Source organism: Macaca thibetana, chromosome 3, assembly GCF_024542745.1.
Source record: "Macaca thibetana thibetana isolate TM-01 chromosome 3, ASM2454274v1, whole genome shotgun sequence".
Lineage (NCBI taxonomy): Eukaryota > Metazoa > Chordata > Mammalia > Primates > Cercopithecidae > Macaca > Macaca thibetana.
In genome coordinates, this window is record NC_065580.1 from 150,224,552 (window position 1) to 150,240,408 (window position 15,857).

A 15,857-nucleotide genomic window follows, 5' to 3' on the forward strand; every position below is an offset into this window, starting at 1 on the left:
CAGCTACTCAGGAGGCTGAGGCAGGAGAATCCCTTGAACCCAGGAGGCGGAGCTTGCAGTGAGCTGAGATTGCGCCACTGCACTCCAGCCTGGGCGACAGAGCGAGACTCTGTCTTAAAAAAAAAAAAAAAAAGGTAAAATGGTCATGATGCTGTGTCAAATTTTGATAGGAATGACCTGCCCTGTGCCTCAGTGCTGCTCCCATGAGGCCCAGTCAGCGCAGCACCAAGGGCTCTGCACAGCGGGACGGCCCCCCCCCACCCTGGTCCCGCGTCTGTTGCAGATTTGGGGCGGGTGGGACTCGTTTTCTGATTTGCTGGTGACGGGTGAATGTCTCTGCTTCCCTGCAGAATTCTATCCGACACAACCTCTCTTTGAACCGTTACTTTATTAAAGTCCCACGTTCCCAGGAGGAGCCTGGGAAGGGGTCTTTTTGGCGAATAGACCCCGCCTCTGAAGCCAAGCTCGTGGAACAGGCATTCCGGAAACGGAGGCAGAGGGGCGTCTCCTGCTTCCGTACCCCCTTCGGGCCTCTGTCCTCAAGGTAAAGCTCTCTGCGCGGCCGTCCTTGAGCTGTTAGGAAAGCTGAGCTGCCCCGGAGCTTAGAGATGCCTGATGCAGTCTGCCCTCTGGATCTGTGGGCGCAATAGCTGCAGGCTCAGCGTGCGGGCATGCAACTGATCACAGGTCCAAAATATTAAAAAAAAAAAAGGGCTGGTGCGGTGGCTCACGCCTGTAATCCCAGCACTCTGGGAGGCCAAGGCAGGTGGATCACCTGAGGTCAGAAGTTTGAGAGCAGCCTAGCCAACATGGTGAAACCCCTGCCTCTACTAAAAAAAATACAAAATTAGCTGGTTGTGGTGGCAGGTGCCTGTAATTCCAGCTACTCGGGAGGCTGAGGTAGGAGAATCACTTGAACCTGGGAGGCGGAAGTTGCAGTGAGCCGAGATTGTACATACCACTGCACTCCAGCCTGGGTGACAAGAGCAAAACTCTGTCTCAAAAAAAAAAAGTAATACAAATGAAACAATACACACTACAACAGCTATTTACATAGCATGCATAGTGTGTTAGGGATTATAAGCAACCTGGCGATGATTTAAAGCTTACAGGAGGATGTGCGCAGGTTGTATGCAAAGGTGGCACCATTTCTACGAGGAACTTGGATAAGCATCTGCAGATTTGGTACCTGCAACCCCCTCCCCTCAAGTACCGAGGGGTGACTGCTGGTTTTGGCACTCAAGGCTCCACCATTTTCTGTTCGTGTTTTTGTTTTGAAAGAATACCTCAGGACCAAGAACTCCTAAAATAGTAGGGTTACTAAGCCACTGACTGTTGTATGAAAAATCACATTTTAGTTCTTAGAAGTGGAAATGTGTGTAGCAATGGGAACAGTTCCTAAGGCTGAGAATAAATGGACTGCAGCTTTCGGTGCTTTCGGTGGCACTGAGCTTTCCGTTGCAGTGTGAGAGGACCCAGGGAGAGCCGAATATTTGAAGGGACAGGCGAGGGGTATGACTTGGGGAGCCCACAACCGCCTTTGCTTTTCCCAGATGCTGGGAATGCAGCCCTGCTGCAGGCGGGGTGGACAGACCCTCCCCCAGCCGCCACTGCCCACCTGGTGGGTCAGGGCCTCCCCTGCCCAGCTTGGTCTTGGCCAAGCCCAGTCTGGAGGAGCAGCACCTCCTGTGAGTGGCCTGAGCAGCTCTTCCCAGGTTGCGCTTCAGATGAGCCCATCCCAGGTGTGGGGGAGGAGATCTCCTGAGAGGCACTCTCGGAAATCCTTCCCAGTGGAAGGACACGTTAGCATCTCGTGCTTCCCATTTCAAAATTCTGTTTCCAACACCATTCGATGAAAGATTGAAATATCTGAAAATTCATTCCAGGCAAGGGTCTGGCCTTGTGGTTCTCAGGTGAACTGGGCGTATGGTTAAGGTAGGACTTCAAAAAAGTGTTAGAACATCATTTGGAGCATTTCAACTGAGCATTTCAACTGAGCTCCAAGTGATGTTCAGACACTTTTTTGAATTCCTGCCTTAACCATACGCCCCATTCACCTGAGAATCACAGTGCCAGACCCTGTGCCTGAAATGAATTTTCAGATACTTCAATCTGAACACAACATCACTTAAATGGAACGTGAAGAGAAATTTTGTTAAACCATTAAGTTGCTAGAGCTGTTGAAACAAGTACCACATACCGGGCAGTTTGAACAGGTGATGATTGTCCCACAGTTCTGCAGGGAGGCTGGAGGTCCAGGGACAAGGTGTCGGGAGGGCTGGGTCCGTCTGAGGCTGCGAGGAGTCTCCCCAGGCCTCCGCCCTGGCTGCCGACGGTCTCCAGCACTCCTCCGCCTGTGGGTGTGTCACACCACCCTCTGCCTTCATCTTCAAGTGGCACCATCTGTGTGTGTCAGGGTACATTTCCCCTTTATATGAGGACACCAGTCATTGGATTCGGGTCCACTCAAATGACCATGACCGTTTGGCTTAATCACCTCTGTTAGACCCTGTCTCCACATAAGCTCACGTTCTGAAGTACTGGGGGTTAGGGTGCCAGTGTTTCTCCTTTGGGGGACACGGGTGAACCCCTGATAGCCACCAATGTCATTTTCAATGACACTGAAGATGTCCATCTTCAAGGTCGCCCTTGGAGCTGTGGAAGCAGGTGTTGTGCTGATAGAATCTGCTTGGGTGGTGGAAGGAGGGAAGACCCTCTGGGCCCTGAGGACTGTACGGCAAGAGCTGTGTCTTCCAAAGAGGGAGGAGGCTGGCTTGACTTCCAGAGCCTGGATGGATTTAAAGGGAGGCAGGTCCTAGGAAATGGGGTGACTGGGTAGAGGAAGGGGAGATTAGAGAGGGCCCTGACAGGCATTTGGACTCTTGGTAAGAATTAGAGCCGTGGCAGACTCCAGAACTGGGGAGCGGCCTGGCCACATGGGTTTGGGATTGAGTCCGGTGTGCGCTGGAATCCGCAGTCAAGGCCTCCAGGCCCCTGGATGAGGAACAGACGGGGAGCTAAGTGGTCTGGAAGAGACTACACAGGGCAGCAGGGAGGGGAGGGATGGAGAGGGAGCGCCCGGGCCTCTGCCCATGGAGCCCAGGAAGGGCCCAGCTCAGCCACCCGTGGTAGACACAGCATATGCAAAGTGACCAAGGATGTTTGTAACATGATGAAGACTCTGGCCAGGCACGGTGGCTCATGTCTGTAATCCCAGCACTCTGGGAGGCTGAGGCGGGAGGATCACTTGAGGCCAGGAGTTCAAGACCAGCCTGGGCAACCTAGCGAGACCCCTGTCTCTACAAAAAAAAAAAAAAAATTATATATATATGTACATATGTGTTTGTCTGTGTATCTATGTGTGTGTGTGTGTGTGTGTGTGTGTGTATTTAAATAAAGACTCGCTCCTTACCCCAGCCGCCCCAGTGAGTCCCAGCTTCCTGCCTCTCTGGTCTATGCTGAATCCTCCTGCTTTGCGTGTGCAGCGGCGTGGCTGGGCTGCGTGTCCTGCCTCACGTGTGTGTTGGGTGGTCCCAGAGAAGAAAGCTGACTGCTTCCAGGCCTGGGTCTTGGCTGTGTTGCAGTCGCCCACGCCAGGCCCTCACAGGTGGCACCTGGCAGGAACGCTGTATTGTAGAGCCTGGGTCGATGGTGGTGGGGAGCGGGCGGGGAGCGGGCGGGGAGCGGGCGTGCTTGGACTGTTAGTTGTGCAGGAAAAGGTTGTGCTCCCAAAGCTCGTTTTACTCTCAGGGGTAGAGTTTTCATGGTGTAATGGTTGTGCCCATCAAACAGAAGCTTATGTTTTTGGCACAGAAGGCCTGAGCCATTTTCACGGACACGTGGCTGGACCTGGGTGGAAGTGAACTCTGTAGGTTGTCGCGTTTACTGCAGCACCTCAGATGATACCGTCCCCTCCCATGGAACGGAGCCTCCCCCGATGCAGCCCCCACTCAAATGGAGTTTTAAACACTGGGTTCAGGTTTCAGGGGGGCATTTCTCACTGTCTGAATGGGGAGGACAGAGACAGCTCCAGGGAGCGTGGGCGGGTGATGGGGGCGACACTGAGATGCCTGGTGTCTCGGAAACGTCCTCCTGCCCCTCAGCGTGGGTGCTGACTGCCACGACCTTTCCCTCTCTTCCAGGAGCGCTCCAGCTTCGCCCACACACCCCGGACTGATGTCCCCTCGCTCCAGTGGCCTGCAGACCCCAGAGTGCCTGTCTCGGGAGGGCTCCCCCATTCCACACGACCCTGAGTTTGGGTCCAAGTTAGCTTCTGTCCCAGAGTACCGGTATTCCCAAAGCGCACCCGGTAAGGAGCGGGCAGCCCTCTTGCGGGGTGGGGTGGGGCTCGTGGGGGCGCGGGAGGGGTCACCATCTGCTCTCCGCCCTCCATGCAGGCTCCCCCGTCAGTGCCCAGCCAGTGATCATGGCCGTGCCTCCCCGACCGTCCAGCCTCGTGGCCAAGCCCGTGGCCTACATGCCCGCCTCCATCGTAACCTCACAGCAGCCCGCGGGCCACGCTATCCACGTTGTGCAGCAGGCCCCCACCGTCACCATGGTCAGGGTGGTCACCACGTCCGCCAACTCAGCCAACGGATACATCCTCACCAGCCAGGGCTCGGCGGGGGGCTCCCATGATGCGGCGGGCGCAGCCGTGCTGGACCTGGGCAGCGAGGCCAGAGGTAATGCAGCTGCGGCTGGCAGCCTTCGCAGGACCCTCTGTAGTGGTCTGGGCCAGCAGATCCGCAAGGCAGTGCCATCGGCCTAGGCCTGGGGCTTGAGGAGGATGATTCTCTGCTTCTGCCTCCGCTGCCTTGTCCTTTTAAATCAGCATGAGCTGGGTGGGTGGCTCATGCTTATAATCCTGGCACTTTGGGAGGCCAAAGCAGGTGGATCACGTGAGGTCCGGAGTTTGAGGTCAGCCTGGCCAATGTACTGAAACCCTGTCTCTACTGAAAATACAAAAATTAGTCAGGCATGATGGTGCGCTCCTGTAGTCCCAGCTACTCGGGAGGCTGAGGGAGGAGAATCGCTTGAACCCTGGAGACGGAGGTTGCAATGAGTTAGATTGCGCCAGTGCACTCCAGCCTGGGTGACAGAGCAATGCCCTGTCTCAAAAAAAATAAAAAACCATGACTCTCCACAGATGCATCCTTCCTTGTTGAATAGGGCCCTTGGATGCACATAGCTGTGTCCTTGCCCTTAAATTCAGTTGTGCTGCGGCCTTGCGTGCATTTGGAATTCAGTATTTTCTGCAGGAGAAAGAATGAGCCTGGGAAGACTGTTCTTTTCGACTCCCTCGTAAGGAGACTTTAGAAGTCATTTAGGGAAACAGTAGTTCTGAATTGCTAAAAGAAATCCAATCCCAGGGCTTGATGGGGTAGACACTGAACACGCAGCTGACCCCAGAAGCCCCTCTCTGGAACACCTTCAGTTAGGCAGCACCCCCTGACGCCACTCTCCACCCTTGACTTCATCTCCGTGGTGGTGTTTATTTCAATGTTGCCGTAATGAAACTGCAGTTTGGTGAGGGAAGGCCAAGTTACAGCTCTAATCAGGATCGTTTCATTCCAAGTAATACATTTTCTTTCTCAGGCTAAATTTGGGTTAGTTAAAGCTAAGGTATTTAAAATACTGTTCTAGGCCGGGCGCGGTGGCTCACGCCTGTAATCCCAGCACTTTGGGAGGCCGAGGTGGGCGGATCACTTGAGGTCAGGAGATCGAGACCAGCCTGGCCAACATGGTGAAATCCCATCTCTACTGAAAATACAAAAATTAGCCGGTTGTGGTGGCGGGCACCTGTAATCCCAGCTACTCGGGAGGCTGAGGCAGGAGAATGGCGTGAACCCGGGAGGCAGAGGTTGCAGTGAGCTGACATCGTTCTGCTGCACTCCAGCCTCTGTGACAGAGCAACAAAACCCGTCTCAAAAATTAAGTAAAATATTGTTCGAAAACCTTAGTAATTGTTTTCTTCCCAAACCTATTTCGCCCGTGGGATTTTCCTCTAGCAAACCAAGTTTTTCCCAGTGCCGACCTCACTTTCCCCACTTGGCAACCTGTTGCCCAGGCGTCGAGGAAATCGATTGTCTCGTTGGCCCAGTGTGGTGCTGACTTGGTTCCTGTCCCGCAGGCCTAGAGGAGAAACCCACCATTGCGTTTGCCACAATCCCCGCGGCCGGTGGAGTCATCCAGACAGTGGCCAGCCAGATGGCCCCCGGGGTCCCCGGACACACAGTCACTATCCTGCAGCCCGCCGCACCTGTGACCCTCGGGCAGCACCACCTTCCAGTCCGAGCCGTCACTCAGAATGGAAAGCATGCGGTTCCCACGAACAGTTTAGCTGGCAGCGCTTACGGTGAGGCCCTGGCCCTGTTCTGCATGCCACATCCGAAGGTCTGTGGCTCCCAGTAGTCAGTGCAGCACGAGAATGTTCTCCCAGTATCACCCGATCCTCCACTCAGTTCAGTTTATTGCACACCTGCTATACTCCAGGCACCGGGATAATGCTAAGAAAAGAGGGTGGAAGGGGCTGGGCTCTGTGGCTCACACCTATCATCCCAGCACCTTGGGAGGCCAAGGCAGGCAGATCGCTTGAGCCCAGGAGTTTGAGACCAGCCCGGGCAACATAGCAAGACCCCATCTCTACGTAAGATTCAAAAACTTAGCCAGGTGTGGTGTCGCGCACTTGTGGCCCCCGCTCGGGAGGGTGAGGCTGTAGTCGGCTGTGATTGCTCCGCTACATGCCAGCCTGGGTGACTGAGCGAGACCCTGTCCCTTAAAAAAAAAGGGATAAAGAAAAGAGGGTGGAAGGAAAACCCAGACCTGCCCAGTGTCTGGAGCTCACGCTCCATGGGGTGAGGCAGGAGGTCGAGGGAAGGAGGAGAGTTGGGGTGCTGGGGTGCAAGGGCATCGGGCAGGGTGTCAGTGGGGTGGCTCAGGGCGGTGCATCTGTGTAAAGGAGTGGGGCGAGCCATCGATGTCCAGCAGGATCCAGACAGCAACAAGAGGGTCCTCCACCTGATAGGCTGGAGCCAGCAGAGACGGGGCAGATGAGGTGGGGAGGGGATGGCAAGGCCCACAGGGCCCGCAGGGAGCAGAGCAAGGGGAGCTGGCCTGCCTGGCAGGGGTGCACTGAGCTCCAGTTCCTGCTCGGCGGCTTAGCCCCTGTGTAGGTGACTTGAAAAAAATAGCTGGGTCCTAACCAGATCCCAGAGTAACCCTCTTTTTCCTCCACTCCAGCCCTCACCAGCCCTCTGCAGCTCCTTGCGACCCAAGCGAGTTCGTCCGCGCCAGTGGTGGTCACCCGGGTGTGCGAGGTGGGGCCCAAGGAGCCAGCAGCAGCCGTCGCGGCCACGGCCACCACCACCCCAGCCACTGCCACCACCGCGTCTGCCTCTGCCTCTTCCACTGGAGAGCCTGAGGTCAAAAGGTCCCGGGTGGAGGAGCCCAGTGGGGCTGCAACCACACCGGCTGGAGTGATCGCCGCCGCTGGCCCCCAGGGGCCAGGCACCGGGGAGTGAGGTCCCCTGCAATGTGGGGGAGTGGGACTCACCCAGCGGCGACCCCGAAGCTGGACATGGCAGCTCAGGCGGCCGCACCCACAGACGGAGGAGAACAGCCCATGGCGGCCCGCGGGCATCAGCAGCACCTGGACACACCCAGCCCTTTCCATTTTATCGCCTGCCCTCCCGTGGTTTAAAACAAAAACACATAAACAAGTTCAGACAACTGATTGTATGATTCTGGGAATTCTTTGCTTTCATTTCCTTCTCCCTTGGCACCACCTCTCCCCAGGCCTCCCTGTTGGGCATGGGGAGGAGGTTGGAGCTCAGCATCTCGAGGAATGTGTCAAGACAGCCCCTCTGCTCCACGCTGCACGGCCAACTGCCTTTGTCCCGGGAGGAGGGACAGAAACACAGCAAGGCACACACCGAGGCTGCCGGGGAGGCCTGGGTACCGGACGGATGCCTGTTGGGGAAGCCAGGAGCTGCCTAGCCATGGACTGCCTAACAGCCTCTCTGCCCGGAACGTGACATAGAAAGTGTTGGCATTAACTCGGGGGGTGTCCGGTTTCACTTCGGACCCCAAGTTTTTCTTTGTTTAAACTTGGAATTCAGACTTCATTGTACACCTGAGGCAAACACAAAAGGGATCATGTATTTTTGAGGATTTCATCTGTTGACGGTCTGATGACTGGCTGTAGGTCTGGGGTTCCCGCTGGGTTTAGTCCCCTGGAAGAGTAAACCTGCCGCTCTGATAACTTCAAGTGAGAGCAGCGGCTTCCTGGGTTGGCGTTCACGGTGGAAGCTTCCTAGGATGCAAGATCGACCTGGATCCGCCAGCCGCAGACATCGCACTGCCGGGGACAGTCGGGGCCACTGCTCTGCAGGCCAGACCTTCCCAGATTCTCCCGTGGCTCCGACGTCCCAGTGCTGACGGCCACAGCGGGACCCAACGGTGCCAAATGCCATCTGCTCCAGCTGCTGTTTCACTCAGTTACAGCGTCCGTGCCACTCCCACATTGATCTGCTGTTTTAAATTGGAAGCATTTCTCCTGCCTGAAACTCCAGGGCTCCTCCGTGAGCAGAAGGGAGACCCCACCATAAGCAGAAGGGAGGTGGCACGTGGCCACCCTCATGGGGGAGCTCTGTTTGCTCCTGGGCCACTGCTCAGGTCCGTCCGTGAGCAGAAGGGAGACCACACCCCAGCAGCAGCGGTGAGCAGGCCTGTGCCTCCACACCCAGCCCCGGCCAGCGCAACTGCTTTCGTTTGCCACACGGTGAGAACCGGAGGACGGGATGCTCCAGCAGTTGGGTGGCTCCGAGGTCCCTGAGGAAGCCCCTCCTGCACTTCTATTAAGACGGCCAGTGGCGCCTGGATCTTTTGTCATCAAGCGGCATTGAGCCAGAGCTGTGTAACGCCGAGCCCAGCTCGAGGAGGAAAGAGGATTCCTTCCGTGTGTCTTGGAGATGCGAAGTACATCCCTGTAAAGGTCAGCTGTCAGTTTTGCTGGCCGCTCCGGCGCTGGCTGTCCTGTTGGGGAAACAGCAACAGATTCGACACAGAGCTCCGGAAGAGCGTGAGGAGTAGTGGGTCTTGGAACTCGCCCATCCTCTGTGTCACAGCGTCTCACCAGCAAAGCAGCCTCCGCCCGGGCCCTGGCGGGAGAGCCACAGAGGGACCCAGGCGCCTGGAAGGCGTCTGAGGGAGGTGGCTGGGCAGGTGTCTCCCTGGAGAAGAAGGGAGAATGCTTTTCAAAGTGATTCCGAGGCAGTGCGGGAGGACACGCGTGCTGTGCGGCGGAGTGGGGTCGCCCGTGGCCCCATCAGAGTCCCCGTCCCCCAGGACAAGTGCAGGACCTTTGTGGGCCCCCTCCTTCCACCTAGATAGAGAAAACCCCCGTTCAGTTTCCTTCTCCCATTCTGTTGTTTTTCTAAGCCCCCCAAAATGAGTCGTTTCTATGGCACTAACCTTTCCATGAGAAATAAGCTCTTTGTGGAAGTCCATACCTGTGGCCCTGGGTGAGGTTTCAGAGAAATGGGGGCGGGATGAACACAGCCGGCCATCCTGGGTGCAATTCCATCCGTGGAGGGTGAGAGATTGCGCCCCGTACCACACTGAAGCCTCCTGCTGTTGTCTGTGGGCCTTTTCTTTCCGTGGTGCCTGGTGTGTGCGTGCAAGGCTGAGAGAACGGGGTGTGGTGGTTGGAGATGGCTCCCTGACACCAGTGCCTGTGTGGCCTGAGCTGGCACCCTCCCGGGAGCGCCCGTCACAGAGGGCCTCTGTGACCACCTGCTGCTACTCTCTCCTCCATGGTGACTGTGTGCCCCCAGGGCTGCACGTGGCCACCCTTATGGGGGAGCTCTGTTTGCTTCTGGGCCATTGCAGTTGGCCTCCTCGTGCAAGCTGATGTCTGCAGGGAGCGCCGCGTGCCGGGATTGCACCACGTGTTGGTCACACAGTGAGGTCGCCTCTTGGCCTGGTCCGCTCAGGCTGGCTCTGACCCACTTGCTTTCCTGGTTTTTGAGATGGAGCACATTCTTCCTGTTAGCGGTAGCGTTCTCTGATTTTACTGCTTCAATGCCAAGGGCGTGGAAAGGGAGTGGTGGATGGAGCCGGAAGGTGACGAGCACAGGATCCCTGGGCTGTGTTCTGCCGCTTGGGAGTCCTCACTGTCTGGCTTCTGCGGGGACTGCAAAGAGGGATGAAGGGACGTGGTCCTAGGGGTCGGCTTAGACTCAGAGCAGGGCAGGGAGAGGAGGCCTGGGTCCTGGATCCACTGCTCTGGGCTCATAACCATGAGATTTTGAAAGAGTTTTTGCTCATCTGAGCAGGTACCATGCCTGGCTCATGCTGGAGCTTGTCTTGGAACCAGTAGCCAGAGGCCCAGGAAGGGACAGGGCCCAAAAGGGCTGCACATCCCGGCCACAAAGTCCTCCCGGTGTGCCCTGAGCTAGCCCAGTGAGCGCCTCCCAGCCAGGCGCTTTTGCAGAAGCAAGAGCATAGGCCAGGAGGACCCGGAGAGCCTCAGCCCCCAGCCTGGGCGGCCTGGGACCCTGAGCCGTGTCTGGTTGACCCAAGAACCTTCTCTGGGTTCTCCAGGGTGAGCTGACCCTAGCAACGTGCAGAAATGTGGGGAGAAAAGTAGCTTGATTCCGCCCCGTTGTGGGGTCACTGCAGAGGCAGAGGCTGAGGGCCTGCTCTCTGGTCACCAGGGGCTGGGGGCACGGTCCACAGCGGATGAAAACAGGTCACAGTGGTGGCTTTGGGAAGGGCCCCTCCTGCTTTGCCCTGTTCGGAAAGGGGCTCCCTGAGAGCCCCTGGGCTCGGTAACCCGCTTCTGTCTTCTGCTTCCTGCTGGATAATTGCCAGGTTTACCAAATACAAGAAAACACCCACTTTGGCTAGGAGGTAAGTCCCAAAAACAACATCTTAAGTGGTTGAGCACAGGCATCCACCGAGGCCATCTGGTGGCCCTTGGGAAGTGGGGAAGCAGGGCCTGAGCGTCCCCCGGCTGCTACAGCAGCAGCTGGCTCAGGGCACCCTCTCCCGTGCCAGCTTCTGCCACCAGCCCAGTGTCCACGGAGCTGCAGGGCTGGAGGAGGTCAGGGAGACCTGGCTGTCAAGGGCATGGTGCCCGGTGTCCCGGTGTGTGCCCGTCCTCAGCCACTTGTGTCTTTCTTTCCACGTGGAAGTTCTCCCGGTGACACCTGCCCTCCGTTGAGGGTGGAATCTGTCACTCATGCCTTTGAGGGACCCAGATAGACTGTCCCTCTTCTGCTTTCTTTACATTCCTAAAAACCTCAATGTTAATCCCTCACCAATCGGGCCGAGTACGGCCTCACAGCTCTGCAGCGCCCCAGCCTTCTCCCACTGGCTTCACGCTAGAGGGCGCCATGTGCTCTGGGTGAAATGAGACGCTGGTGTCAGGTCCCCATGCAGAGACCCTCAAGGCAGCCCTAGGAAGACACTGGGGTGGGGGGGACCGTGACCAGGCAGGTGGAGCCATGTGTGTCTCACACCTGCCGCCCCTCAGTTTCCTTCCCGAGGTCTGGTGTGTTCTCTTTGGGATTTGCTGTTTATTTGTATTTCCTTTTTCTTTGATTTAAGAACCATGCCAAGTGAAAAAGGTGGGAATGAATTTCTGAGTTGCTGAGGGTTCCCTGATCCTAGGTACTGCGCTCTGTGCTTCTCGAGCAGGGATGGGATGGATTTGGTGGAGTTGGGCCAGGCCGGGGGCTTCACCCTGCCCCCTCCAGACTGCCGGAGCCCCAAGAAGTTTTGAGTCCAGCTGGGCCTCGCCACCCGCCCCACCACCCGCTCCTGGGTCCGTTTACTGGTTTAAGATCAGAGGCATCATTCAGCGAATGCTCTTGTGTTCTCTACATAAAGAGGGCCCTCCCTGGAACACTCCAAGGGAGCTGGGACTCTCCAAAAAGCCCCCACTAAGGGCTCCCTCTGTCTCTCGAGAGAAATTCCTTCTTTGGGCGAATCAGCGAGTTCAGGAGGAGGAGGCAGCTTTTCCTTGGCTTTGAAATCAGTGTTAGAGACAAAGAACAGACCTCAGTGGAAAAATGAAAACGTAACTGAACATGGGGAAGCGTCGGAGAAGAAAGGATTTTCCCCTTCGCTTTCAGAGCCGGCGGGAGTGCAGGTCTGTTTTGCTTCAGAAGCCTCACATTCTGCTTTGCCTTTGAGTGACTTCATGCGGGATGAGGAACTGTAGAGCTCTCTAGAGCGGATGCCCCAAGTCCATCCTGGGCTCCTCCTCACCCCTCTGAGAAAGCCCCCTAAAAAAGGCTTTAGAATCACCAGCGTGCCGCCTCATGTTTCAGGGCGGAATCGCACGCTCCTCATGCTGGAATAAGTTACAAAACATGATTGTAAGGCTGTTTGCAAATGCAGAGCCCCAGAATGCTGGATGGAGACCTCCTCGGCCCTGCGGGCGGCCTGACTGCAGTAGGTCTGCTGTAAGGGGCGACCACGGGGACTGCGTCACACTCCTGATGAAAACGTGTTTACCCACAGCCTCGCCTCGAGCATCCTTGACGTTACCGCTGCCTCGAAGCAATATTACTTAATAAGGATACTTTACATTGCTCACATGTGCTGCTATGAAGACAGGATTAATCTTTAGACAGGACTCAGCTCCGGAGGTTCCCGGGTAATGTATTTTGGCTCTTGGAAGTGAGGGTAGAATTGAGAATATAACAAATGGTCTCTTGCCCGGTTCTGTCCCTTATTTTTAGATTGTTTTCCTGCATCTTACAATTTTCTTTTCCTTTCTCCAGGCCTGTTTTTCAGTGCTCAGGACACAGTTTTCATCACATACTTACTGTTTTGTTGCTGGGTTTGATGCAAGCCCTTTGCAATTCACATTGTCTTTTAATATGAAAAGCTGCTACATTTGGTGACCAGAGGGAGGGTTTGGAATCTGTGCTTTGCAGGGGATCTCGGTGGGTACCGCAGCCCCTTGCAGGGTGGGGAGCTGGGTCCGTGCCTCGAGAGGGGGGCCCTTTCCCACGCCACGCGGCTTGAATTCTGTCAGAGTTGAATCTGTGGAAAGGATCGTCCCGTTGGAGCTGCTGCATCCTTTCCTCTGTCCTCCCTGTCTCCCAAACCCCGAAGTCACAGCTGCTTGCAAAAATGGGATTTTGGGGATCCAACCACACACATTTCCCTCTGAACTGAAATTTTAAAAATAGACCCATTTCACTGACTTCTTTAAGGAAAATAGTTTCACTCTTGGGTTGCCTTGTCCCTGTCTCTGCTGGGCTTTTTCGGCCCCATCCCAGCTCCTCCTTCTCAGGCAGAGGCTGCAGCCCTCAGCTCTGCTGCCGGATGGAGCAGTCGAGAACCCCCTCCTGGAAGGCAGACAGGGTGGAGGGCCCAGAGGCAGCCCTGCCATGCGTCATGACCAGTGGTGCTACCTGGGGGTGTGAAGCTGGGCTGGCTTTTCCTGGAGGTGGGTGAGAAGTCTGTCTGGGCAAAACAATCAGAAGGCCATGAGAGAAAGGGGAGTAGGGAGAGTGGTGAGGAAGATTCATCTGTGACTGATGAACCTCGCCGTGCTTGTCTGTCCCATCCAAGTCTGTGCCAGCTGCTGGAGGTCAGACTCCTGCCCTGAGAAACAGCCCAGTCCTTGGAGAATGAAACCCTGAGGGTCAGTGCGCTGAGGCCTTCCCTCGGGGCCAGCCATTCCTGGGAGGCCTGAGTGTGACCCAGAAGCTCTGCGGGTCGCCAAGACTGGCATTTTCCTTGTATTTTTGTGCAGGGCTGAAGTGAGCATTCCTCCTTTGAAAGTGAGCCTTTGGGGTTTTTTTTGTTTCTTTTACTCATCCTAATGGCTGGTTATGGCTGCTCAGAGTATCAGAGAATATTAGTAAGAGGGCAGTCAGTTTATTTTTAGGCATCTTTCTTTCTGTCCAAGGAGAAACCCCTCGGAAGAATCTTAGTCACTCTTTGCACCTGCCCTGTCATTCTCGCCATGGGGAAAATGCGTTGAAAAGAGAAATACGGGGACCAGGGAGAAGCCGTGAACGTATTTATTTGCTTTGGTGAAGCAGCTGAACACTGGCTGCAGAGGACCCCCAGCCCCCACCCCGCTCCAGGCCCCAGTGACCCAGCTTCATCTTAGGTTCCATCCTCCAGATTTCAGTCAACCAGAGGCTGCCAGAGGTGACTGAAGAGGTCTCCAAGTCACTCTGTCACCTTTTTTTTTTTGAGATGGAGTCTCACTCTATCACCCAGGCTAGAGTGCAGTGGCCTTATCTCGGCTCACTGCAACCTCCGCCTCCCAGGTTCAAGCGATTCTCCTGCCTCAGCCTCCCAAGTAGCTGGGATTACAAGCACCTGCCACCACGCCTGGCTAATTTTTGTATTTCTAATAGAGGTGGGAATTTCACCATGTTGGCCAGGCTGGTCTTGAACTCCTGACCTCAGGTGATCCACCTCAACCTCCCAAAGTGCTGGGATTACAGGCGTCAGCCGCCGCGCCTGGCCTCTGTCACTTTTTTTGCTCCTTACCCAGTTTTTTTTTTTTTTTTTTCCAAGAGTGAGACTACAATGGGAAGACTCCTAGTTGGTTATTCTTTATCTCAGATTCTTTTTTCTGGAATCGTTTGCTCATTTGAGTCGTTGGTGATTTGCCCTGTGTCAGACACAGCGAAAAGAGTGCAGGGAGGCTGGGGCCAGGGGAAGCGAAGCGGCTTCAATCCGGGCTGACAGCCAAGAATCGTTCTCCTCCCTTCGGCGACAGGACCTGCCCCTCCGAGTCTACAGTTAAAAGCAGCTTCTAGAACCGACCCCTAAGTTTCCAGATGTATTGGCCAAGCTGAAATGAGGTCTGTGACTCTGAATTAGATGTTTTTTTTTTTTTTTTTTTTTTTTTTCCTGCATGAAGTTCATAGGCCTGGATGTTAAATTGTGTCTGTGGCCTCTAAATCTCCAGGTTAACTGGTCCAGATTTTTTTTCTTTTAATCAATAACAATGGGGATTTAAAATCAAATATTTGGCCAGGTGCGGTGGCTCAAGCCTGTAATCCCAGCACTTTGGGAGGCCGAGGCGGGCGGATCACCTGAGGAGTTTGAGACCAGCCTGGCCAACATGGTGAAATCCTGTCTCTACTGAAAATACAAAAAAATTAGCCAGACGTGGGGGTGGGTGCCTATAATCCCAGCTACCAGGGAGGCTGAGGCACGAGAATCGCTTGAACCTGGGAGATGGAGGTTGCAGTGAGCGGAGATCACGCCACTGCACTCCAGCCTGGGCAACAGAGGGAGACTCTGTCTCAAAAATAAAAATCAAATCAAATATTTTAAGTTTGGTCCTTCTCTCCTTTCTTTCAAGAAAGGCTTTTTGGATACCTAGAATACCTTCATGTATGTGGCTTGATTTCGGTTTCAGGAGAAGTGGGGGCAGGAGGAGAGACTACACCTGTTTTCCAGAGTCTGTCCTGAGATGTCACTGAGTCCAGACACTTGAGCTGCACGTGCCCTGCAGATGACAAAGGCTGGCAGCTCAGCACACGTGCGGGAGGGGTTAAAGCCAATACTGAGTTTTTGTTGTTGTTTTAATCTGAACAATTATTCTCCTGTAAAAATAATTTGGGAGGGGCGGGTGTTGTTCGGTGTGTGTGTGTGTGTGTGTATGTGAGTGTGTTATCTTTTTTTTTTTTTTCTTACAGTGGCTGCCTGTCTAAAGTATTTTTCACAACATGTTTGATAATCAGTGCTTTAAAAAGCAGTGGTATCCTATAAAGTGGAAATGTCAGTTCTAGAGCATTGGATGTGAAGTTCCGGTCGTGTCACCTTGCGTGTCCCGCCCTGGAGGAGTGAAGGTGGGCGCCCCGGTGGGG

The 15,857-nt window shown here is 55.1% G+C and overlaps 1 protein-coding gene across 1 annotated transcript in view; it reads left to right on the forward strand.

Annotated features, from left to right (window-relative positions):
- The window catches only part of FOXK1 (forkhead box K1), an 83,476-nt gene extending 75,881 nt beyond the window's left edge, over window positions 1-7,595 (forward strand). The window contains 5 exon segments of the mRNA XM_050784336.1: window positions 351-544; window positions 4,143-4,309; window positions 4,398-4,682; window positions 6,131-6,355; window positions 7,240-7,595. Coding sequence (XP_050640293.1) covers window positions 351-544; window positions 4,143-4,309; window positions 4,398-4,682; window positions 6,131-6,355; window positions 7,240-7,520 — 1,152 coding nt within the window. The 3' untranslated portion in view covers window positions 7,521-7,595.
- The last annotated feature ends 8,262 nt before the right edge of the window (window positions 7,596-15,857 follow it).